The 25,140-nt window shown below is 37.8% G+C and overlaps 4 protein-coding genes across 24 annotated transcripts; 3 read left to right on the forward strand and 1 right to left on the reverse strand.

Annotated features, from left to right (window-relative positions):
* Nucleotides 1-331: 331 nt before the first annotated feature.
* LOC135648872 (protein STRUBBELIG-RECEPTOR FAMILY 3-like) lies at nucleotides 332-10,332 on the reverse strand. 19 transcript variants are annotated; one of them, XM_065166854.1, is made up of 19 exons: nucleotides 10,191-10,324; nucleotides 9,019-9,164; nucleotides 7,536-7,665; nucleotides 7,387-7,458; nucleotides 7,087-7,152; nucleotides 6,912-6,983; nucleotides 6,750-6,821; nucleotides 6,592-6,663; nucleotides 6,448-6,513; nucleotides 5,451-5,516; nucleotides 4,836-5,200; nucleotides 4,701-4,757; nucleotides 4,343-4,626; nucleotides 3,614-3,882; nucleotides 3,389-3,527; nucleotides 1,922-2,061; nucleotides 1,648-1,804; nucleotides 736-980; nucleotides 332-595 (listed from the first exon to the last, which is right to left on the reverse strand). In XM_065166854.1, the coding sequence occupies exons 2-18, from the start codon at nucleotides 9,125-9,127 to the stop codon at nucleotides 882-884; spliced, it is 2,235 nt and encodes a 744-aa protein (XP_065022926.1). In that variant the 5' UTR covers nucleotides 9,128-9,164; nucleotides 10,191-10,324; the 3' UTR covers nucleotides 332-595; nucleotides 736-881. The 19 variants fall into 19 exon arrangements, with proteins under 19 accessions (XP_065022926.1, XP_065022930.1, XP_065022937.1 ...); XM_065166858.1 differs by having other exon boundaries at nucleotides 10,245-10,300; XM_065166865.1 differs by lacking the exon at nucleotides 10,191-10,324 and adding an exon at nucleotides 9,796-10,109.
* Nucleotides 10,333-13,036: 2,704 nt separating this feature from the next.
* LOC103996804 (uncharacterized) lies at nucleotides 13,037-14,487 on the forward strand. Its single transcript, XM_009417811.3, has one exon. The coding sequence runs from the start codon at nucleotides 13,372-13,374 to the stop codon at nucleotides 14,236-14,238; it is 867 nt and encodes a 288-aa protein (XP_009416086.2). The 5' UTR covers nucleotides 13,037-13,371; the 3' UTR covers nucleotides 14,239-14,487.
* A 2,236-nt stretch (nucleotides 14,488-16,723) lies between these two features.
* On the forward strand, nucleotides 16,724-19,996 carry LOC103996805 (uncharacterized). Its single transcript, XM_018818129.2, has 8 exons — nucleotides 16,724-17,011; nucleotides 18,874-18,916; nucleotides 18,997-19,089; nucleotides 19,176-19,238; nucleotides 19,334-19,429; nucleotides 19,527-19,661; nucleotides 19,735-19,804; nucleotides 19,971-19,996. Exons 1-8 carry the CDS (start codon nucleotides 16,863-16,865, stop codon nucleotides 19,973-19,975), a joined length of 654 nt encoding a protein of 217 aa, XP_018673674.1. The 5' UTR covers nucleotides 16,724-16,862; the 3' UTR covers nucleotides 19,976-19,996.
* A 790-nt stretch (nucleotides 19,997-20,786) lies between these two features.
* On the forward strand, nucleotides 20,787-25,055 carry LOC135649867 (uncharacterized). Of its 3 annotated transcripts, XM_065168783.1 has the most exons (7): nucleotides 20,792-20,931; nucleotides 21,038-21,077; nucleotides 21,179-21,262; nucleotides 21,400-21,589; nucleotides 22,526-22,793; nucleotides 24,440-24,659; nucleotides 24,756-25,055. In XM_065168783.1, the coding sequence occupies exons 1-6, from the start codon at nucleotides 20,854-20,856 to the stop codon at nucleotides 24,653-24,655; spliced, it is 876 nt and encodes a 291-aa protein (XP_065024855.1). In that variant the 5' UTR covers nucleotides 20,792-20,853; the 3' UTR covers nucleotides 24,656-24,659; nucleotides 24,756-25,055. The 3 variants fall into 3 exon arrangements, with proteins under 3 accessions (XP_065024857.1, XP_065024855.1, XP_065024856.1); XM_065168785.1 differs by lacking the exon at nucleotides 24,756-25,055 and having other exon boundaries at nucleotides 20,787-20,928; nucleotides 24,440-24,706; XM_065168784.1 differs by lacking the exon at nucleotides 24,756-25,055 and having other exon boundaries at nucleotides 24,440-24,706.
* Nucleotides 25,056-25,140: the final 85 nt, after the last annotated feature.

Below are 25,140 nucleotides of genomic sequence, written 5' to 3' on the forward strand. Positions count from 1 at the left end.
CCACGTAGGATACTTCCTTTGAGACCTAACCGACGTTTCGACTCGACCACGTCTCTGGTTGTGTGTGGTTCATTCATTACGTGGAGCAGATCCAAGCGGAGACCAAACCGCCAACGGTTCGATTCATGCCTCCTGAATCATTTTTGAGAGGCCAATAAATGGACCACGCTGTTGATTTCAGGTTGGCCATTTAATAGACGGATCCGATAACAATTTAGAATGCAATGTGATCACCAAACTGTAGATCTCAGCTGATAGTTTTATCCTACCAGTTTGCCTTCCAACCTAAACACATGCTTAGATATTGATATCGTAGACTGGTAAATCTATGTGGGATGTAAGCGATGCAATCTTGCAAATGTCTGTGCCACCAATGGCGGCTCAAATATTACAAATGGTTTAAGGTCTAAGGCTGCAAAAACTAATATCCACATTAAGAAAAGTGAGAAAGAAGCAATCAAGTGACTGAATCCCAAATCCATGGCATAATGCAATATAAAGTTAAGCAGACAAATGTGCCTTCACAGTTTCCTACCTCTGATGCTAACTTCTCCAAGTGGTGGTGAAATGGAACATAGCTTCATGCTTCAGTATTCTGAAGATTGAAAAGGAAACAAGGTGAGAAAAATTCTGTTTCATACCATAAAAAGTACGATGATGTGTTCGTGTTAATGTTAAAACAGTGACAAAGTAAGCTAAATGTGTCAGATGATGGATCAACAATAAGAAGCCAACCACCATTCTTTCTCATGGGTTGAGATCATCACCGCATAGGCAAAAGGATTACAAGAAACCATGTTCAGCAAGCAGCAATTTGGTGCTGCACATAATTTAGCTCCGGCATTCACCTCCTGCTTGCAGAACAAACTTCCTCTTGCAGATTAGACATGGTCATCATTTGTTGCATGTTTCACATCGTTTACCATGCGAATGAGGTCGTGAACAACCTCAGAGATTGGTGGCCTAAATTCTGGCTCTTGCTGCAGAATAAAATCTCATGTTAGAACATTTTATTTTGCCTCTTGGAAGTACGAACATGAGTTGGAATGCTTAAAGTAATACTTTCATTTGAAAAGCATGTAAATCATGTGCCAGCAGCTGCAGATTTGCTTGAATTAACATGAAATTTTACCATTTCTAAACCAAATGTGCTTTGAACTTGTACAAATTTGTCCAAATTCAAGAACCATTTATTAGGGATGTGTTTTTCTACATAAAGATGCTATGTGACCGTTGCAGGAAGTATTTGGTCATCATCTTGGAATTTGGTGTTCTCAGAAACAAATCAAAGTGCAACATCTGAAACATCAGAATCAACCTAGGGGTAAATACTAAAACAAGCTAATGCAATAATGAAGGCGCAGAAAATAATACAATGTTTCAATACTATATTGTTGTGACCGCAGTGATGAAAGGAAAAGAATATAGACAATTGATTCCAAACTTCGAGTGCCAGATCTATGTTGAGATCAGAAAATGTGTTTTTGTTACTGATTGCATGCCCAAAAAGAAGTAAAAGCTGATTTATGATATTGTCTAGGGAATGGAAGCATGTTTACTGATTATAAACGACTATAGCGTAAGAAAAGAAAACCCAATGGTACGATAACTTCAAAATTGCAGGTGCATAGTCGAGCAAAGATGTACCTGAATGCAACGGCTTATAATATCAGCAAAGCAGGATAATGATTTCTCAGGATAACTTCCAGATATTAAAGGATCCACCATTTTTGATAAAGCATTGATATCATATAGCTGAGAACTAGCCCATCTGACAAGATGTTGTTCAGAATGAGGGCGGGCACTGCAAGTTATGGTAAGAAAACAGATTACAGACAATTCCCTGTATCACATGAAGGAAGACAGGAAAGAGAACAATTAAAGAAAGTCAATCAGTAGGCATGCAAATAAGTTCTTTTACCTGTCATAAGGTTTCCGTCCGGTAAGAAGTTCTAGCATGACAACCCCAAAGCTGTAAACGTCACTTCTATCAGTAAATTTCCCAGATTCATTTACTTCAGGGGCTTCATAATTGTACATTGCACGCATTCGGCCTGACAACTGATATGAAAATAGCACCAAGAGTTAGTCCTGTAGGAAAGCAAGGAGTGGGTTGGATCCCTTTATAGTCTTATGAAAAAAACTAAAAGGTGCAATAATTAAAATGGTTTGTGTCAAGGACTGCAACTTCATGCCGACCGGCTGTTCCGGTCTTTGGTCGGTCCATTACATCGGTCTATACCAATGTACCGATACGCGATGCGCTAGAATGTGCCGACAGTCCCAAAAAATGCCCAGAAAATCTCCGAAAATACATGAAAATTAGGACAAAATCTAAATTAGTGTATTTTAATTAGAACTAAATGCAAATTTAGTTCTATTTCAATAAAATATATCCAAATAAGGAAGCGATAGTGGATTTATCTTTTTCGGATGTTGATTAATAACTTTGCAGCACGTTCCGAACGATTCTTCCATTGATATTGAACAAGAGTGAGAATTTTTTAGAACGAGAGAGTGATTGAGTGAGAAAGAGTATTAGAAGATATGAGACTGGAATAGGATAAAATAGGGGGGAGGAATGGGGTTAAATAGGCATTCAAATGGATCCGACGATCAAATTCACCATCGGAACCAGTTCAATCTAGGCCCTTGATTGATTTCGATCAAAATTCAACCATTACCGACTAGTACAGGTATGTAACGATCAAATTTCGATCCTTTTGCTCGATATGAAGGGTGTATCGTCCGATACACCCCCTCAACCGCTATACCGCCTGGTAAAGAGCGGTCCATGTTCCGGTCAGCTATTGCACTTATACATACCATACCGTTTTGGGTGATACATCAAACCATGGTTTGTGTATGAATTCAGCTATGCACTTATAATAATAACTCCACAGCTTTATATTACATAAAAGCTTTCTTATTGTGGGGTTGGAATGCACAAGCTGACCTTTAAATGTTACTCATCCACCATTCTAGCCTTTTTGGTTCTATGGCTGCTCCTCTTGCCATGACTTGCCTTAGCTAAACATCAGACTAAATGGTAGGAGGTTGGCCAAAAGTTCAAAATATGTCAATGAGAGGCTCAAGCTATCACGAAATAGGTTCTGACCCAAAAATCTAACCTCACGGAGGAGCTATTGCTTCTTCATATGACTCCCTTGACGATGTCAAATATATTGCATATTCAGTCATGTTCTTGATCAAGGCTAAAGCATGTAAAATGATGTTACTAAAATTAGATTGTTCTTATAGTTTCAAACTGAAGCTAAGATATATGTACTGGAACTTTAAAGACAATGAGATTTTTTTCTATTACTCACTGATTTAAGCCTTAATTTTGAAGTATGGCTGTCTGTAATATGCAACTAACTGGAATTACCTGCATAACAGAGTTGGTTGACATTAGAGAAGACAAGCCACATTCAGTAACACATACAGCAAGCTCATCATTAAGGAGAAGATTGGCAGGTCCAAAATTCTGATGCACAAATGATGGTTGACAATTCTCATGCAGATACCTTGCACAACAACAGGTGAACTTTCTCAGTCCAAAAATCTATATTTCTTATACCACACATCTACGATGGAAAAATATTCTACTTACTCTAAGGCTTTTGCTGCTCCAAGGGCCACTTCAAGGCGGGCAGTCCAAGATAGTCTAGTGTTGAGATCATCTCCAACATGAAGTATGTCATGTAAGGTCTTCTGACTGAAGTATCTATATACAAGTAAACGCTGGTCAAACTCCGCACAATACCCCACAAGCTCAAGAATGTTAGGATGCCTCAGTTCAGAGACAGCTAATACTAGCTCCAGAAAGTCATCAGCAGGTACTCTTGAGTTCACATTGTCAAGCTTCATGACTTCCAATAGCTGCACAGCAGGATTAGTAAAAGTATCACTGGACAATCTTTTCAGAAAGTGCTGAAGAATACAATTTAAGTACATGCTTACAGCAAGTGTCAGGGATGTTACTATTTTGACATAATAAAAAATAGTGAATATGGACAACAAAGATTTTCCAAAAATCTGGTGTAAAATTTAAACAACACAACATAGGCGTGAATAAGCCAACCTGGAAAGCTTCTTCCTCTTAAAGCATCAGGTCATCAACTTAATAAACTAGAAAAACTAAGAGTAATGTTGAATGTAATTTTCATTAATATTGGTGGTCTATGATTGTGTTGTCAACATCATCTAGACAGCTACACAAAGTAGCAAACTGCACAGACATTTTAATATTTCATGGCCCGAAAGCTGAATAGACATTTGAATAAAAAAAACGAAACAGAATGTTCTTCTCATGTTATAGGCACAAAGATTAACAGCATACCTTTCCATCAGAAGATTTTGCAAGGTATGCTTTGCCCAATCTATCATCTCTGATCAGATTTTCTTCACTAAAATTGTCTGTGTATTGTTGAAGATCTCCAACAGAAAAGGATCTCACAGAAGTTGGTGTGGTGTTCATCATCTCTGGAGACTGGCCCACAACATTTTTTCTGAGGACAATCGGAGTTACAGTAACATTTTCCACGGGGGGCTGTGGCATAACAATATCAGCTGTCTCATTCATATCAATTATGTGTTCCTTCTCCTTTTCAGAGTCCTTCACAACTGGTACAGGACGGAAGACAATAGTCATAATTACATAAACTAGTAACAAGACCACCAAGCAGAATGGAATATACCTGTCATTGCCATATCAGTTACATATTCCTTTCTTTCTCTGTGGCCCTTCTTTGCAGCTATAAACAACCATTTCTAGATTGTACAGAAAAAGAAAGTAGCCTGAAGATAAAATATCTTAGATGCATTAATCTTACCTTCTGGAACTTCGTTTTTTGTCTCTGCAAAATGTTCTTCGCTTCTAGGCTTTTTGTATCCCATTTCTGTTCTTCCAACCTGGCTTCTGAACAATTCATCATGCTTTGATTTCCTCTCTTGGTATTTTGATAAGCAAAATATTACCATCAATACAATGACAATAACTAGAAACACAGCGACAACGACATATCCAACGATTTTTACGGTTGACAGTTTGTGGGGACTTTCTTGACTGGATGGACCATCTGAAGAGTTTGTATGCATGGTATCAGGTATAGGAGACCCTGAAGGAGAAGCTTGTGGTGGAGATTGACGTGGCGCTGATGATGGTGTGATGGAGGTATTAAACGGGTTTCCATCCTTTCTGTGCAGCAGTTCAACAAGTTAGTAGACTTTCATTGTGTATATATCAGTGTGTGTGTATGTGTGTGACTTATGTGTACATGTATACATATCTTCGACCAATTCAATATTGAGATTGAGTGAAAAAACAACAAGAAAGTTTGACTGATATTTATAGTAAATTAGCCCTGTAACTCAAGACCTAATGTTTCCCACTTTAAAACATAATGCATGTGCAAAATGAGAGAATTCAATCAGTATGAGATGCTTACTTGAAATTTGGAATATTCAGCAACTTCTCTGGGACAGGTCCAGAAAACAGATTGTTCTCTATGTTCCTGTTAAGCCAGATCAAGAAACATGTTTAAAAACTGTGAACCTTAATGCATCTCAACACAGGCAGCTTTGACAGAGTCCTATGTCCTCTTACTCGGAAGCATAGGCAACAAAACTTCACACTTGTTCATTCAAGTTTAACACAAGCACTAAAAGACAAAGCTTGTTTAATTAGCATTCATGTCAAGAGGACTGGTGAGCAAAGAAATGACTCACAGCATGGTTCATGTGTCTGAAATGACTCACAACTTGTTAGACTTGTACAGTATACATATACTGGCTGGCAAACTGATCTCTACAACCAGGTATCACCGAAAAGATAAAAAAAGAATTAATACTGACCTATATGGTCCAGCAAGAGAAAAAGCAAGCAAGTGAGAGAGAGAGAGAGAGAGAGAGAGAAAGAGAACTCATCTGAGAGCTTAGGAACTAAAACTCAACACATAAACGATTAACTAAATAAGCTTAGTCTACTTATGTTACACAACGTGAGAGTCCTACCCAACCGAGGCTAAATACAGGTCAGAATACTGCAGACTGACAGGTATTTGCTGGCCCGATGATGTACTGTTATAAAAAATTATAGCTTGATTTAAGTATAATACCATTCACTTTTAAACTTTTTATCTTTTTTTTTTCTAATGATACCGAGTGAAACAAGTTCATATATTGCCCAATATATTGGTACCAGAATAGTTCAATAGCTTACCAAGCCGATATCAGAGTGATGCTTAAGACCTTATCAATATCACCATTTAGGCCAACGGTTTCGTATGATCTTTTAACCTCTTCACAGTAAACATTAAGCCAATATTTACTTCCATTTTTGAATTAAAGTAATAGATTTAATTCAAATTGCCTAAAAAACAATTAAGAATATGTAGTGAAAAAATAAAGGTGAGAAAAACGTTAGAGGTCTATTTGGAAAAATACAAATCCTTGAGAGGAAGATCTTCCAACACATCAAGGATCCCAGAAAACTGATTATTTTGCACATGCCTGCAAAACAAGTTATTAAGCTAATACCACGCTAAAAAAATAGCAAAATTATCAGATATATAAGCAGCTGATACTTACAATGTAGTTAAAGATGACAAGCTTCCCATTGAAGGTGGCAACTGGCCACTTATGTTGTTGACAGAAAGATCCCTGTGTGAATGTTTTGGCATAACAATTATCAAGAATATTGAATGACAAGCAGAAAGAAGATTATTGAAGTAGAAAGTCTAACTTACAAATTTATTAGTCCAGTAAGAGAACTAAAAGCATCTGGCAAAACTCCAGTCAAATGATTATTATTAACTGACCTGTCAATTACAAAGATCAGAAAATGTAAGATATATCTATCAACTAAGATAAAATGCTGGTTCCCTTAAGCAAAATAAGCAAGAAATTACATGTCAGTCAGAAGTGTTAACTTTGATAAAGAACTTGGAATGCTTCCTGTGAACTGGTTAGCTGAAAGAAAGCTGCCCCAGAGAAGGAAACAATACAGCTTTACTCAACATTAGTAACATAGTGAGATCAGAAAGAACGAAACCTAGAATATACTTTAATCTGTTTAAAACATACAATTTCTGCAACGTAAGAGGCAGATTGTCTGGTATGCCACTGCCAATATTGTTGTTACTCAAATCTCTACAACATAAAATAGCAGACAAAGATCAATCCACGAGTTCCTGATGATGGCATTAGAAGGGGGGATTATAATGCTAAAGGAGCTTTCTGAAATGAACAGCTCAATTTGGAGAATAGAGAAACAAGATGACAGCATTACAGGCTGTTGTTTGTTGTAGCAACAATATGGCAGTACAAAAATTAGCATTGTGCTCATGTCAACAAAAGAATGAATTTCAATGAAGTATCACTTACATTGTCGTTATTGAAGAAAAAATGCCTAATCCATCACCCAGTTGCCCTCCAAGATTTGCGCCATTTATAACTCTAACAAAATCAGACCATTTAGATGAGAACAAATAGTGATTACTTCAATAGGATAAGTTAGGAGGAAATTACCGTACATTCCAGTTATATTTGAGTCAACACATTGGACACCTTGCCAGCCCTCCATGCAGGGGTCTCCTCCACTCGGAACCCATCCAGGAAGAGGAGGTGAACCCAAGGCAGCATAAAAGCTATTTATAGCAGAAACTAAGAGAAAACCATTTTTGTGCAAATATTAACTATAAGCTGAATAGGTACATTCAGTGACATTCTGCATATATAAAACATTTGTCACCTACGTAAAATGAAGCTCCAAAGTTCTTTTCCCAAAAAAAGAGCCAAAAAACATAATTTCTACTGTAGAAGTTTCCTAATGTAGTTGTTAGATGACAATTAAGTATGATAAGTATTTATTGTGATGTACCGCTTTGAACACATTAACGGTATCACAACAAAGAAGAAAGTCAAACAAGAATGTAAATAAAAATTAAAGTAGTAAAAAGAAAAGCAAAACCTCAAAAGAAAAACAAATGACAGAATGGGAGCCAAATCCTTTAATTTCAGCCACATGTAAAAGAAAATAGACACATATTGATGAATGTGAAGATGATCTTCTAAATATCAATGCCCGTTCATATCAATGTGGGACTATAGCAGCAGCAGCATGGGATTGACAGATGCAGTGGCACTGATATATCAGTGACAACAGCAGCAGCAGCCACAGAGGTATTTCTCTTCCAGTTTTCTTAATCAGTTAATCTTCTTGTTTTTTTTTTTTTTCAACTATGATAGATATGTGGTGATTGCCCGTTCTCACTCTTCTTCTTCTTCACAAATGACAAATCAGCTGGAATCATCAAGAATCAGCAGATTGCCACTTGGATCTGCCAGGTTCAGTTGATTCCAACTGAAGTCAGGTGTTTTATCGCATACTAGCACCCATTTGTAGAAATGATCAGACGAATAGCCATAATACACAATCTGTAGTATGGTGGCACTTGCTACTGCAAACCTACATTGCAGCCACCATGGCCATTTTTCGATCACCACCTTCACTCATAACGAAGCTCCTTACCTTTTGAAAAGTCATTTTTTGTGTGACCAACTGGTATAGGCCTAAAAATGTCAAGTGAGAATGTATGATCAATGATGAACTTTTCAGTTTCCAGTGAAAATAACATCGACATTTGGTTCCTGAATCACTTGATCATATTTCCCCACATTCCTTACCTGTAGATCTTCAGTATTTAGCTTCAAAATGAGAATGGCAGATTAATTTGTTGCGTGAAGATGGAAGATGGACATTTATCTCTATATCTTCTAATTGATACTTGACACCACCGTAGGGGAACAACATTAATAATTTCTGCTGATGAAAGTGTGCTGCTAAGCACTGTAGGCGTATAATAGCATATATGCTTGAAAAGGTTATAAAACATGATTTATATGTCAAATAAAGAGACAGAACTTGCAAAGCAATTTATCATGAGTTGAATAGGAGCCAGTTTTCAAGTTTCAGGAATCAATGTGTTCAGATGCATATAAAACAACTTGGCGTACCATCTAGTTCGTTAGTGTATGCACAGCAATATGGCAATCCCAGAATCAACATCAAGCCAACCCACAAGAAGAGTCTTAAATTCAAACGATGCACCCGAGCGAATAGCATGATGGTATCTCTCTTCTGAAGCAGCAAACTGACAATCCTGCTGAGATGAAGAAAAATAAGGAAAAGATGATTATATAATACACATTACGTGCACACTTCCTTCCATGCCCACCTAAGATGCTCTATATTACCGATTTAAACAAATAAAAAGTGAAGAAGCTAACTTTTCACTGGCATAACTTTGCGTTGTTTGAATACCTGCACATCTACTGCTATTTTTTAGTTACGAGTACGCTAAATGCGAAAAAGAACCAAAATTTCAAGTTCTTGGAAATGGAAATCAGAAAGTCCGTCCTATACGAACCGCAAAATCAAATTACACATGTACTGAAAGAGGAAGCGTATTCTTAGGAAATCCCTCCAAGGATCGCAGGTAGCTACAGAAGTATCTCAAATTTGCTAAAAAAGATGTGAGGAACAAACGAGCAAAACGAAAAAAGAACAGAATACTGAAATCTTTTTGCTGCTAAACTAACAAGACGCGGCGAGAAGCACCAAAAATGCAGCAACCTAAAAGAAAAAGACCAATCATTTTACAAGAAATCACCACAGGAAGCAGCAAATGCGTCATTTCCGAGTACAAAGTGAAAAATCGCAAGATTCAGAAGGGAGCAGAGAGGTCAGATACCCCAACAGATCTTGCAATCCAATACCACACCGAAGCTCACCTCGCAGCTGCCGCCCGCGCCAAGCCTTGGATGCTAAGATTCCACTTAGATCGCAACGGGTAAAAAGTAGGGAACAGAAAGAAAGAAAGAAAGGCGGAGAGAAAAGGGGAGACACAGACAAAGAGCAAGTGCCATAGCACACCACCGCCACAGCTCCACCCAGACGAAGACGAAATCTAGCAAAAATTACGCAAGTGTAGTACCACTAAACCTATATCAAGTTCTGGATTCGCTTCTTACATGATCATAACACTCGAACCAGCACTATAAATCCGACCAATTCTATTCGACATTAAATTATATGATCGTAGTACATATCAAGCATAAGTTCGTTTGGGTAATCTGATGTTATAGTAGCATGCCCTCGTGAATCTGTACCATTATTAAAGCCTTACTTGTACCGGAAGGGTTGATTGCTTTCGTGGGAGATTCGTTCGGATAAGACTCACACTGTCGTAGTTGCGGCCGAGCGAAGTGGACGTTCATCTCCTGAGGTCCGAAGAGAAGTCTCTTTGACTGCCAGAATAATAAATAAAGAAATAAATAGTAGTAGTTGTGATCCCTTTGCCAGTGACTAATGAACGAACTTTGTGTGTGTTTCTCATTGAGTGGGGCTTCGCCTTCAATCTCTCGGATGATGTTTTTTTCTTGATCCTATCATCCCGTACAGTCAATTCCTTTCATTTCTTTTGTTGCGTAGTGTTGGTTGAATTTGATTCTTTATATGTTGCTAGTAAAATATTTAATAAATTAAAATGATCCTCCTTTTCGAAACAAACATAAATAACAAAAAGAAGAATCTAAATATAGCTTTTCTATAAGGATTTATCATTTTTCAAAACCGAAAAACAATCGTCGATCCCTTCTTTCTTTTTTTTATTTTTAAAAATAATTTTACTTAATATTTTTAAGTATATCTATTATGATAAGATCCATTTTGTCAGAAAGTCGACCCTAAGTAATTAATATATTATTGTTCGTGTTCTAACGTTTATTCTTCTTTCTAGTAGTATAAGATATTAAATCTTTTTCAACTTGAATTATTATATTATTCATAAAATTATTAATGATATAAAAGGTCATAAGACTTTATTTTTATATTAACTTTTAAATTAATTAAATATTTATTTTAAATATATTCAAATATTTTACCAAGTCTCATCATTTTCATCCTCGACCTTTGCAACTTTCACCTCGAATATAACATAGTTGTAGAACATTTAACCAGATAATTTTCTTTTACTTATCTCAATTAAATGCGACCAAGTTATCATCAATAATATTATTAATAATAGTATAAATATTATTTACATATTTTACCTCAAACTTCTCTTATCGCTTGTCGTTGTAATTTTTTTCTAGATATTCGTAAATAAGAAGATCATTCACCATTGATTACTATAGAATCAAACTTTTTTTTCATTAAATTTGTCAATAGTAAAGCATGCAGAAATAATCTAAGATATTTTTTAAACAATCTAAGACATTTTTGATCTCATCTTATTGAGATAGAATATTTTAAAAGAAAAAAGAAAAAAGAAAAATATCAAAAATAACAATGAATAAACTAAAAGAAGAACACTAAATTTCGTGGTTCGAAACCATTTGTCTATTTGCCTATGTCTATATAGAAAAATCATATATCCTTTATATGAGAAAAATAAATATAAAAAATAACATTTTGTTGTGTCAACCCAAATCTAAGTTCAAAATTTATTATACACATTCTCATGTAAATGCTAAAGAAGGTTTTTTTTTCTCTCTCTCTTAGCCCTCTTTATACATACTAGAAAAAATCTACAAGCACCCAAAGTGTTTTAAACTATTTTTCTAATATATAAAATAAATAAGTTTGAGTTCACTAAATTTTTATCCTTCAAATAATTTGAATATAATTATGACTCCGAAAAATATTTGTGAGTTATGAGCCTAATAAAACCTTCTAAGTTTTACTTTCTTAGTAGGGTCCATTTTTATTATAGCATCAATATTTTTTCTCTGTAGTGATCATAATATCGAGCAATCTATTGTGTTACATGTCGTAAAGAAACGGCATCCAAAACTATCATATCCCGTAAAAGCTTTACCACCATCATATAAGTTGTCGCATAATTCATGTGGCAGAAAAATGTAAAGAACATTATGCAAATTTCAAGATGATATTATCCAACTTTCAGTATTTGATTTATCCGGAGCTCCAAAAATAACTTTTAAAGGTAAAAATTTTTTGACAAACTTATGAACCTTGGTTCCATACTCCTTAATCAATATGAGACTAAATGATCTTATTAGTGCTCCCTTCTAGAGGAGACAAGAGCTCATAATCGAGGTGCATGACTCGGGAGCGAGTTTGCTCGATCGAGATGCAGATCTCGAGCTCTCTTAGGGCCAATCTGATAAGGGACCATTTGGTCAGTCGATCATTGATACAACCAGTAGACTTACGAGGATTTATTCGCTTTGGACGATGGGTGTACCCATACGATTTTATCTTTTCGAAGTATATAAGTTCTAAAAGATGTCTATGAGAGTAAAAAAGATCCGACTGACTTATGAGCCTTTAGTTCTCGTACTTCTCAATCAACGTGGGACTAAATGATTTAATCATTTTCTTTCTCTCGACTCTCTTCCATATTCAATGCATTACGTTTTTTTTTGTTTTTTTTTACAGGATCGAAATAAAGATTTTTGATTTCGACTAAACAAGACATTTGAAACAACCTGTGGTCATTATGTCTAATAATACTCTTAACACTTTTAGTGAGAGGGCAACGATCGACGCAATTTTCTTTTGCTACAGATTAAAATACATTAATTTTCTTTTGCTTTTTCTTCGCAAAGATAAAGCACCGAGCGGCAATCTCCGATTCCGCGGCTGCCCACGTCAACACGCAGAGCGGCGCCTCCGGTCGTGATGATCAATGATGCCCCAGTCTCCCACCACAAGCCAATCTTGCAAACAGCTGTCTGCTTCCATCTTTTCCTTCTTTGTCTCTGCATGCCTTTTTCCCTGAGATTAGAATTCCACGATTTGGACTTTTGGACGCACCGCCAAATCAAACCTAATCTCACATCATTTCAATGCAGACCCTCCTAATCCCAAAATTTGCCACCACAGCTTATGGTCCACAATACACACTGTCGGCGTCTATTAATTTATATACCGCATCAAAATCAAGCTAACGATAGTAACATTCTAATAATATTAATTATTATTATTATTATCTTCCTGAATCAGCGATACAAAACGGACGCCGGAGTAGCAGCCCGGTCAGTGCACTCCACGTTAAATGGAATGAGGCAGTCAAGCAGGGAGCAAGATATAGTGTACGAGGAGTCCGCCTCGGCACTGTCTCCCACCGCCCTCCCAACAAACTCGGCGGCACAAGTGAAACATGCTTGACTGATCGACACTGCCGAAGTGTTTCTCGGAAGAGGAATTGATAGATGGGGAGATCCGACTGATCCGGAGAGATCGAAATCTGAAGGAGTGATCGGTTCCCGATTCGTTGCATCCGGTGGGCGGAAGGACGGATCCGTAAGCAGTCACTCGATCGAATTCCAAGTCGACTACGAATGGGGAAGACCGGTGACCGGGATTGGATGCAGATCTACGCCATCTACGGCACGGATAGGTGGCAAACGGTGGCGTTCCTAGCCCTACACGCGACCCTCTTCGCCGCCATCGCTCTCCTCCTCCTCCTCCGCTTCCCCTCCTCCCTCGCCTTCCTCCGCTCCCTCCTCCCTGCCGCCGTCCCCCTCACCGCCCTTCGCTTCCTCGCCGGACTCGCCGGCTCTACCGCTGCGCTCTCCGCCCTCTGCCTCCTCTACGCTGCCGGCAGTGTGCTCCACTCCTCCCTGGCTCTCCGCTGGGAGATGGCCCAGCGGATGGTCGCCGCCGTCCCGGACTGGTCGGCGGTCCGCACGGCCCTCGACGTCGGCTGCGGCCGGGGCATCCTTCTCAACGCCGTCGCCATGCAGATGAAGAAGGAGGGCTCCGGCGGCCGGGTGGTGGGCCTCGACCGGCGGAGGGAGACGGCGGTGGAGGCGCTTCGCCGGGCTGGGGCGGAAGGGGTGCAGGAGTACGTCACGTGCAGAGAGGGCGACGCCAGGAGGCTGCCCTTTGCGGATGGCTACTTCGACGTCGTGGTGTCGGCGAGCGGGCTGGGGGCAGCGGCGGCCGAGGAGAGGGGGCGGGGGCTGGCGGAGATGGTTAGGGTGCTGAAGCCCGGCGGAGTGGGAGTGGTGTGGGACCTGTTACGCGGGTCCGAGTACGCGCAGAGGTTGCGGGAGATGCGGATGGAGAACGTCCGCCTATCCGATCCGGTAACGGCCTACATGGTGGGCAGCCACATCGTCTCCTTCCGAAAGCCCATGGAACAAAAACAGCCCTTGCCGCAGCCGCTCTTCCATGACCCGCACTGGGCCGCCGACATGTGCTGACGGACGACGCTCCGCCGCTCGGAGGCACCGCATCCAGAGATCACTATACGATCACCTTTTTTTCTCTTTCTTACTTAAATTTCTTTTCCTTTTCATATGATTTACTAAGATCTTCGACGTGCTGCCAGCCGCAAGTGTAAATGTTCGTCGCTGGTAGCATTTGTAAGCACGGCGGTCCAAAAATGGGCTACGATGTTGTGACTGGTGATCACGATGCAGATATGAGGGGAATAAATGTGGTTTGCTTTATATACGAAAAATGCTAAAAGCATATCAACCAAATGAACTCCATCAACATAGAACGCAGTGTCTTCATAGCTTGCTTAAGTTGTAGACCGATCCCCGTCGTTGTGCCTGCACGTCATGTGTTGCTGGGTGATACACTGCCATGTGTCAAGTTAGCAGAAGAGATTCTTCCTATCGAGTTGCGAGCACATGGGATACAAGTTCGGCTCACCAGGTCGCATCAGACACACTATCTACCTACCTGTCCACCTCAAAGTTATGCCATGGCGACAACTGTTTGTCGTGTATCGCTCTCAGTCACTTGGAAGTGTAGTAGGAAAAGTTCGAGATACTTCCAAGTCGGACTAATTATAATATTTTTATAGTTAATTTATTTTTAATATTTTATTTTTATTTTTTTTATTTGTTAAAAAAATATATTAAATATTTTATATTTATAAAAGTAAAATATTTATTTATGTCTCCTCACAACTCTACGTATGAAAATACTATAAGTGTTCGATGATAAACCGAAGTAAGACAGAGAAAACATATGCTCAGTGGTAAATTCTATAACATTTTCGTTAGTAGAATCGTGAGAAAAAATGAGATTAAATATTTTATTCTTATAAGTATAGAGAACTCAGTAGAAATCGAGATACTAAAAATAATTAATTATAGGAGATAATATGTAATTAGGATCATGTAAAATATCATAATAATAAATAATATTTTATTGATTATGCATTTATAGTGTTTCATAAACATGTGAATTGAATTTACTTATAATAAGTTGAAGAGTATAATATAGTAATATTTTGGATTAATGGGGTAGACTCAATAATATTAATAGATTAATTATCCAATCAAATTATAACAAATATATAATAAAAATAATTGATCATCCAATGAGTTATTTTGAAATCTCCAAATTGAATATAAAGATATCTACGATGACAAGAAACGAGAAAACTCATTATGTTAAATCTGTCACATCAGTCATCATTCTAATAAAAAATATTATTCGAATTATTTTTTATTAAAAAATATTTTTATAATCACAAAACTTCGACTTTTTTTCGTCTTTGTTGTCAGAGACCATAAACCCCGTACCATTATATATTTTTTCAAACTTTGTAATGATAGATACTCATTCATCTCTAATATAATATATTCTATCATTCGATGAGTGTGATGGAATTAAATGGACGTCTCTTCGGTGGTCGAATGGAACCAAATGTTCTTAAGACATTTTTAACATTATCATAAAATTATTCATGAAAATAATAAAGACGAGAAATATAACAAAACATGGACATCAATTTTATTCTACATAATACATTTGGAACATAAGAATACATGTACCAACTTTTTTTATTGTGCGAGAGGTGAAAGTCAATTCGGAATCAATATGAATCTTTTCTCGAGTTAGTCTTAAGAATAAATTCTATGTTAATCGTTCAAATCCTATAAATCTATTTTAGGATATTATCGATAATGTCTCTTCAATTCTTAAGTTAGTAAACATGTCTTAACTTCGTTGTGAAGCCTCTTTTGTAGTAGGTCTCCCATACCTTTGAATGACATGCTTATGAAGTCATGGGATGTCGATCTCGGACATAACTAACTCATGTAGAGTTTGAGATTAAACAATTTCTAAGAATGTCGTTGCATGGATCGGAGACGTCTAATTATTCAAAATGTGTGAAAATATGAAAATTGTTTGTTATTGGTGTATTGTCTCTAATAAGATAGAGTATTTGGTCACGTGACAATGAGGTAATACTGGAGGGTGACCATGTGAAGCTAAGATGTCAATCACGGACAGTGGTGTCATGGTGTCGACTCCACCATATTGACTGTAACATCCCATTAGTCCCATATCAGAAGTGGACGATATGTATGATTAACTTATATGAGTCTGATAAGTATACTAATTTAACTCTTGTTTGATACTCGAGTCTGTGTTGATAAATTAGTTTCGTATTGATCATGTGAGTCATGGTGTCGATTCCATCATATTGACCGTATTGAGTTGACATGTCGATCACATGGAGCCATGGTTCGGTCAAAAAACTGCACCATGTTGATTATACTGGGCTGATGTGTCAGGCAAGTGGCACCAGTGACCTGTGGTTTGATTCAAGTGTTAAAGCCTTTAGACGAGGAGCCATAAAAAACGAAAAAAATATATTTTTGTGATGAGACATACATTTCTTTTCCTCTCATTAATAGCCTTTGCGTAAGCCTTTAGAGAAGGCGGCAACCATACCCTCAAAACAACGCTTTCTATTAATTGGGATAAAGAAGAGGAATTGACCAGCGGGCAGAGAGGGAGGGGGGAAACCAAGGCAAGGTCGAAACGAAGGGAAGCTGGGGGCAGATCAGATCAAAGCATCATGGCGCTATCGTCGTCCCCGCTTCGACCGATCTCTCTGTGCGCGAGTCCCTTTCGCGGCCGCCAGACCAAACCCCCATCTGTGATTCCATCCATCAGAGCTTCGTCTTCCTCGGACGTCCCCGTTCCCGACTTCCTCTCCTCCGATTGGTAAATTTGTCCTTCATTTTTAACCCCCGCTTTCTCATGTGGAAATTAGCGCGGCGCTTCTTTAGCTTGATTTCTGTTGTTTAGGCGCTAATTATGGGTCCCTTTCTGCAAGGATTCCTGAGAGTTTGGACGAGAAATCGATTGATTACACATTATCCAATTGCAAATGGTGAGGCGAAGTGAGAAGGAAAACAAAAGAAGCAATTTCATGGCGTTTTAAGAGATTTCTAGGAAATATAGACAATTACCGGTTGATCCACCTTCATCCTTTCTGGGCGTGTCTTAGACAAGGTTTAATGACCAACCACCATAGGTTTAATGACCACATATGATATCCTTATTACCTTAAGCGTCTGAAAATAGTTATACGTTGCTTAGTCAACCTATGCGATCGTCTATGGTTGTTTATTGAATTAACAAATCAAGCATCCAGTATTTCATTAGATTCTTGAAAACAGCAAGAATTCAACAATTCCCACAAAATCAAGTAATCGTAATTAAATATAACTTGCATCTCCTTTTTTATTCTTTGGTAAGGCACAACTAAGACTCTAAGTGTATTACAGAAAGAAAAAACAAAAAAAAGTAAAATAGAAAATGTTTTTAGTATCTAGGGTTTTGTCAAAATTCTCTCCTAAAACCAAATACCATAGCATTTCCTTTACAACTCCAGTTAATCCATGGTAGGCCTAATTTTAACATAAGACATTTCATGATGTTCTCGGTATAATCTGCTTCATATTTTTCTTCTGTGTTGATTTTATTTTTGTTTGTTTGGAATTGCATGTCAATCAAGAAGACAAGACAAACTTATTATGCTTCGTTTATTATCTTTCTTCTGGTATAAGCATAACCATTTGATAAGGCCATTTAGTCCCACATTAGTTGAGGAGTATAAGAATCAAGGGCTCATAAGTCTGTCAGGTCTCCCTTACCCTCAGAGGTGCCTTTTGGAGCTCACATGCTTCAAAAGGACAAAATCGTACAGGTATGCCCATCGTCCAAAGCGGATAATTCCTCGCAAGCCTATAGGCCGCACCAATGGTCGGCCGACCAAATAATCCCTTATCACCATTGTTTCGTAACTTTGATACTAACAATCTAGTTCTCATTCCATTGTTATGAAAATCAAGTTCAGAGAGATCTCCTTTTTCTGTTTACTATATTTATCATCCCATTACAAAATAATTGTGGTGTTTTCTCTTATTCTGTAAGTTTTGTTGTCCTATTCAAATTTTGGTTGCTAATATATTAGTCTGTTGTTTTTAGTTGGTGAGAGTTTAAATTTGTTTTACTTGGTGAGAGATTAAACGAAATTCATTGTCAACTTGAGTTACAGGGACAAAATTTACAAATCATGAGATGCAATTTTATTAACACTAAAGAAAAACTAAGGACATAATTGAGTTGGATGGACAAGAAGTTTTAATCAGTAAAAGTTTTAGATTCCGTGGATTGAGTACTTAACAAGGTGAAGACATTGTTTATAAATTAAAAATTAGATGGATAAAATGGAGACGATGTACACGTAACCACCGTGCATCTTTTAGACTAAAAAAATTTATAAGACAATTGTTGGACCATGATGCTTATGTATCTAAGTGTTGGGTGATTAAAAAGCAACATGTATAAAAAAATTAATGTCGTTGAAACAAGATTGTTGAGGTGGATGTATAAAGTTATTATAAAAGATAAGAGTTTTTGTTCATTTGTGAATAATTAGATGTAGTATCTAATGCAAATTTTTAATGTCAACTGTCATGACAACTTCTCTATGCTTCTTATCTTTTTAAAAGTTTATGTTAAAAGATTTCATTTTGCTTCTCAACAAAGATTTATGGGTTTCTCTGGTTCTTTTTCAGGCTTGAATCCCGCAGGAAAAGACCTTTTGGCCCTAGGCTGGAAGTAATGTTCTGACTGCACAGCAGCATTAGTTTCCCTATATTTGTGTGTGCAATATGAAGAACTGTTATTGCATGTTTTAGTTTAGTGCAGAAGAAGCGGTAAAATGGCAGCTTGATGCATTAAAATACAATGATCAACCTCGTCAAGACTATGGGATAGAGGTCATGTACAGGGTATGTTCTTTTGTCTCTGCTATCAGCACACTTGTAGGTTATGTTTCCACGGTAGAGATGATAACATTGCTGTATGTTTCTACCAGTTTGCTGGATTTGATCCTTTTGAAAGGTCAACCTATTTTGGACCATTCTTTGACCTAGGACAGGTCAGAAAGATATTCAGTTTAAGGAGTTGTGTTGACCGGTACATAATCACATGCATTCCTTACGCTTCTTGGTTTTCTCAAATTTGGCAATGTAGTTTGAACGCTTTCGACGAATATTTCACCATTCGACTTACCGGGTCTTGCTTGGTCACAAGGAAAGGAGAATCTTGAGCAGTTTGTGGGTTGAAGAGGTTGGTCAATAAGCCATTTAAGTGAAAGCTTGTGTGTCCAATCTGATTTCAGCTCTAATATTCTAGATAGATGAATATTTTCAGTGTGGTTATGTAGCATGCCAAAACAATTTACTCTGCCTTGTTATTTCATGGCACACATGCACCCCAAAAGAACCGATTTAAGCAAAGAGTATGGATACAAGGCTCTCGCCCAGAGGAGGAAGAGATCTTTCAATTTACAATGGTTCAGGTTTGGTTTTGCTCTACCTTGTCTGCATTGGTGATATTTAATAAAGTTGATCTGACTGTTGCATTGGTTGCAGAGGATAGGTGGTTCCTGGGATGGTTACTGGTTAACCGAGAGCTTGCTTCATGATGGGGATGGATTTTCAGGTGGGGTTGCCTATTAGGTAGTGGCATGTCTATATCTCTGTTGCACTATCACATCTACATATTATCATGCATTTTTAGCAAAATACGAATATTGCGCATCTTTTATGTACATAAATTATGCAAAGCTACCTTGTGTATTTCATGAGTCTGTAAATTTTTTTTACAGATTAGCTTGAGTGTTTGAAAGTTGAATTTGGTTTGCTTGAGTAGGGTAAAGGTTGTCGTCTGCTACAGTTTACAGGTTCTCTTTTGTTCGTCTTTTATAGTGCTTTTGAAAGAGAAAAATAAAAAATGGTGTGTTCTTGAAAACTTGTACTCTAATTTTCGTGCTGGTGTAACACACTGACACAGTTCCGTAATTGAAGAGCTTTTTTTCCCATTGATGTGTATATATATCTTGGTTTTGAGACAAAGTTGATCTCACTGTTTGTTTCTACAACGGCGGTGGCTGCGATGCAACATTGTGCAATGGCACATTGGCGTTCTTTCTTGGGAAAGAGAGTTTTGATGGATTAGGATCACACCCGCCTGTTTCAATAATAATTTTTCAGTTCAGAATTGATTGGCCATTTACCACATCATCAATAACCTCAGTTGTGCATGCTGTTTGTAATACTTACCTTGTGTTGATTGATTTGTTTAGTTTATGCAATTTTTTATTATATATTTTCAGTACCTTAGGGCTGGACAACTTGCATTAAAATCATAAACTATTTGTCTTATTCTTTTATGTATCTTTTTTAACTCTGAAGGCATTTCTTCCACCGAGGTGAGTACTGGGTGCGCTAAATTCGAACCCCAACACGATGTCGGTGGCTCTTTGGAGGCGGTTCGGTGTGATGCCGTGACCCCGCATCTGCATTATTTCCCCTTAAATCAATCTATTTTTTTAAAGAAATAGAGTCAACCTCGACCATTCTCTTTTGGTGGCGACGTCCCCTAGGACTCGAAAATAGATCGAGCCGCTAGGAGGCGGAGGAGACGCTCCCACGGCCACCCTTCTTGTCGTTGTTGTGAGAAACGAAATCCATTAAGGAAGTTCAAAGAAGATGATGTCGAGCGGTGGCTACACCACCGTTGACGACGACCACAAGAAGAACAGCGTCGTCTCCGGATCCGTCCCGGTAGTAAGCGTTTTTTCCTCTTTCATGACGGCGGTGAGGTATTTTCATTTGTTTTCTTGGATCTGACTTGACCCGATCCGTTGCACTTTGGCTTGATCTGCTTCCGCAGGCTGTCTCCGATCCGGATCACGTGACCCTCAAATTCACAGGTTAGTACTACCGTCGTCTTCCGTCAGATTCGTGGTTTCTTTCTCTTGATGCAATTCGTTCTCAGATTGTTGCCATCGTTTGTGGTTTTTCTTTGCTGCAGAGTCCAAACTGCAGACCTTTCCACCTTCATCCGAGTCCCAGGGCAAGATCGCCGCCGTCTTCCGCCCCCCTTCCGATGCCGACGGTAACCGTCCCCTTCCCCTCGTCCCTTTCCTTACCTTTCTCTCTGATGATTATTGTTTCTTCTGGCCAATTGCCTCGTCGTGTCTGCGTTTGCTTTCTGTTGAGGTCTCATCCTGATCTGAGATCCTGTTTTGTTAGATAGCTTTTCAAAGCCAGCTCGCGGGATCTCAGATGAGCCCCGATCGACGGGATGGATGCATGCTTTCACCGTCGGTGCATACAAGCCGTACTTTGATGTGGATACGTCTGATGTCTTACAAAGGATCAGAGACTCCCTTTTCCCATTCAGGGGGACCTTCACCGAGAATACGGCAGATAATCCGGACCTGTACGTACCCCATCTCCTTACATGATCTTCTACCTTATTATGCTGGTCTTGCATCCGCCATTGTATGAGTTGCTACTTAGCTTAGCCTCGGCACACTATCTGATGCAACCCTTCAAGTTCTGACCCTGGTTCTATGAAGCTTCAATAATTATCAACAATGAATTTGTTGGACAATTTTTTAGGTAGTCTTTGACACTTTTAGTTTTGCTGACTTCCATGGATCTGGGAAAATTGTGTGAAGGTGAATATTTGGAATTCTAGGATCGGTAGCTATGTAATATTTATAAATAAATTACAATAAATTATTACAACATATTAGCCATATATATATAATACTAAAAATATACATATAAATAAAATAAAATATTAGATGACATAAATAAGATAAAGTATGATCTAAACTTTATGTAAAACTATTTGAACCATAATTATAAATAATTAGAAGTATATAATGATGTCTGATATAATAGCATTAAACAATCGATAAGCTTAAAATAATTAAAATATGAAATATAAATATGTAATAGATATTGATAATAATATTAACAAAACATAATATATTATAACATTACTTCAAACGTAGACAATTAGTAATGTAATCAGATTGATAAATTATATATAAACTTTATGATTAGCATCTGCCAACCTTGATCAACTTTGGTTCCGAGCTTAAAGTTGAACCAGACATGTGAAGAGATTTAATTATTTAAGTCTAGTAAGTGGATTTTTAAACCTCATCCTCATTTTGATGATGAAACAAATACCATTTCAGTTCTTTTTTAATCAAACACCTAAACTTCTACATATTGAGATCTTGTGCCATGTATGGAACGTTTGGTGGATGATATCCTTATTCATTTAAAGGTTTGCCAACATGTATAACATGAACAATTGTAATACAGGATTTTTATTACTTCTGCTTTGTACTTCTTGCAGGTATGGCCCATTCTGGATATGCACCACTTTGATCTTTGTGGCGGCTGCTATTGGCACATTTGTCACTTATGTGGCACATGAGTTGCAGAAGAAAGAGTGGAACTACGACATTAACCTGGTCACGTGGTCTGCTGGTTTATTCTATGGCTATGTCACCTTGGTCCCTCTTGGTTTATACGCTATACTTAAGTACTTTTCAGCACCATCCGGGCTCATTCAGCTTTGGTGTCTATATGGATATTCCTTATTTGTTTTCATTCCTGCCTCGGTATGCTATGCATTCTATTTTATATGTTGGTTCCATTCAAAAGCAGCTTTCCCACGGCATCTTTCTTGCCATTAATTTTTATTGTTCGAAGATCCAAACTCGTGAACAATGGGGATATTTTTATTAAATTGATTCAACTGGTTTGTAGTATCTAGAGCAACATCATCTTCCGTAATATGACCTTATAATGTGCATTGACCAAGGTTTTTAATATCAGGCACCGAACCCATACCAGTCCGCTAGTATACCATGTGTCAATATACTGGTATGTGCTGAGATTTGAAAAGGCATGAAAAGAAGCTAAAAAATAAAAATAAAAAAAAACAATTGCTGCCTGTTACAGGGCTTGTACCAGCCGATATAGGTCCTGTACCGGGTGTACTACCCAGTTTTATGTGCTGTCGGACCGGTATACACCATTTGTACCAAATCGTACCCTTGGCATTTACATCACCAAGATAGCTTATATGTCAACTGCCATTTAGATTTGTAACTTTCTTTGCTAAGCTTGCTTGGGCCATCCAGAAGCTTGGAAACAATTGTATAAGAATAAAAGACATGTCAGATGCCTGTGTTAAATTTTTCTGAGACTTCGAGATATAATTTGATCAATAGAATGACATGAGCAATTGTTTAGAACTTGTATATGAAGCACCTGTTTCTGATGAGAAAATGGGTAAGCTTGCTACTTGAAAACTTCAGGAGCCAAGGGCTTGGTGGTACATGGAGTAGTCTGTTCCTTAGTTCAAACTTTTTGATGAAGCAAACTTGATCTGTGTTAGCTATCATCTTACATGTTGATTGGGTCAATCATGTTATGTTCTCATACATTCTAGGGCTTCGACCATTCATTATTTATAGCCATTGTTAAGATTGTGCGTCTTCCGGATTCATATTTTGCAAGTTGAAGCATCTTTTAAGTCTCCATGGTTGATAATTTTAGTTTGCCTGTCTATAGTTTACCTATACATTGTTGGTGCAAGCTACCATGTCTTTGCAGTGTTTAGTTTGTGTTTCAAGAACGGGTATAACAAACAGTATGCTTTGCTTTTCTGTTTTGACTAGCTTAGGGTTTTCAATGTTCCTATTTTGTTCAGCCACCAGGCAATGATTCCAAAAATTCAGGAGAGGTCTACTTTAGTCCTCGAGTCTCTGCAATGTCATGAAAACAGTTTCAAGATTTTCTTATTACTGTGTCATGGGAATATGGAATAAAGCTAGAATTTGAAAGTATTTATTATATGATGACATTTGTTAAATTGGAAATATATACAAAAGATAACTAGTGCTGTTAAGGTTGGGAGGTGCTAGGAATTATCTCTTGTTGCATGCTACATCACCATAAAAGGATTGAATCTGCATTGCTACTTCATCCTGTTATTCATAATTACTTCCTGTTGGTAGTTCTTTGATCTGAATCCCATCAGCATAACACCTTGTGAAATATTTTCTACATGCAAAATGTAAGGGTTAGAATATCTGCTCTATAATTTGTCTTAGCCTGCAATGTTCCTTCTATTGATATCTTTGTTCCTTGCACTAGTGAGTTTTGGATATCAAGTTTGCTCATCTGCATTGTTTGTTTATTTGGGTAGGTTAGCCTGGTCATTTATTTAATGCTTGTTTGTTTATCTGCATTGTTGCAGTGTCTCTCCATTGTACCTGTAGAAATCTTCAGATGGGTGATTGCTGGTGTTGCCGGATTCATGTCTGCAACTTTTGTTGCCCTCAATCTTCGTACACACATCAAATCTGCTGGGGAGAGATGGTTCCTGATTGTTGCTGGAATATTTTTGTTGCAGTTAGGTCTTGCGGTAGTTTTGAAGCTCTACTTCTTCACCATTACAGTGGGAACGAATTAATATGGTATTCTTGGTACTGCATTTATGTTTTTATTATGACTTTTTTGCTCACGTATCAGTTCTTGCAGCAGTCTAATTTTTCATCTTTCCAATTCAATAGCTCTGTTCACTTTTTGCAACACCAGACTTCTTGGCATCCAGCATGGTGGTGCCCAGCACTCTTTAACCAAACACATCTTTAAACTTTATTCCATTCTAAGTTTATCTTATGATTGTATTAGCCATAAAATTAGTGTCTTCATAGAAATCAGATGAATTCTCAACCCCATGGAACAATCTTTCTTGGAGAAAGCTTGGTTATAGTATCTGAGGGGGTCGTATGAAAAATGACAAACATCTACATAGTCATGTTGTTGAATGATGTATTTAGATTAGTCTGTCTGGCATTCTTTTGTCTCGAGCATGGCATGACAGATTTTTTGTGATCTTTTGCTGGAAATTTACCACAATATTTGATATACGTAAAGAAAGACAATCTCGAATGG

Source organism: Musa acuminata, chromosome BXJ3-9 (assembly GCF_036884655.1).
Source record: "Musa acuminata AAA Group cultivar baxijiao chromosome BXJ3-9, Cavendish_Baxijiao_AAA, whole genome shotgun sequence".
Lineage (NCBI taxonomy): Eukaryota > Viridiplantae > Streptophyta > Magnoliopsida > Zingiberales > Musaceae > Musa > Musa acuminata.

Excerpts from the sequence above, each read along its gene's own strand:
- LOC135649867 (XM_065168783.1), top strand. The coding sequence starts at position 20,854 with ATGATGTCGAGCGGTGGCTACACCACCGTTGACGACGACCACAAGAAG. Across the intron at positions 21,078-21,178 it reads CGTGACCCTCAAATTCACAG|AGTCCAAACTGCAGACCTTT; the intron begins GTTAGTACTACC and ends TCTTTGCTGCAG. Across the intron at positions 21,590-22,525 it reads ACGGCAGATAATCCGGACCT|GTATGGCCCATTCTGGATAT; the intron begins GTACGTACCCCA and ends TACTTCTTGCAG.
- LOC103996805 (XM_018818129.2), top strand. The coding sequence starts at position 16,863 with ATGGCGCTATCGTCGTCCCCGCTTCGACCGATCTCTCTGTGCGCGAGT. Across the intron at positions 19,090-19,175 it reads GGATAGAGGTCATGTACAGG|TTTGCTGGATTTGATCCTTT; the intron begins GTATGTTCTTTT and ends TGTTTCTACCAG. Across the intron at positions 19,662-19,734 it reads TTCAATTTACAATGGTTCAG|AGGATAGGTGGTTCCTGGGA; the intron begins GTTTGGTTTTGC and ends CATTGGTTGCAG.
- LOC135648872 (XM_065166854.1), bottom strand. The coding sequence starts at position 9,127 with ATGCTATTCGCTCGGGTGCATCGTTTGAATTTAAGACTCTTCTTGTGG. Across the intron at positions 6,984-7,086 it reads CCTCTTACGTTGCAGAAATT|CTTTCTTTCAGCTAACCAGT; the intron begins GTATGTTTTAAA and ends TCTCTGGGGCAG. Across the intron at positions 6,514-6,591 it reads TTGTCATCTTTAACTACATT|GCATGTGCAAAATAATCAGT; the intron begins GTAAGTATCAGC and ends CTTGTTTTGCAG.
- LOC103996804 (XM_009417811.3), top strand. The coding sequence starts at position 13,372 with ATGGGGAAGACCGGTGACCGGGATTGGATGCAGATCTACGCCATCTAC.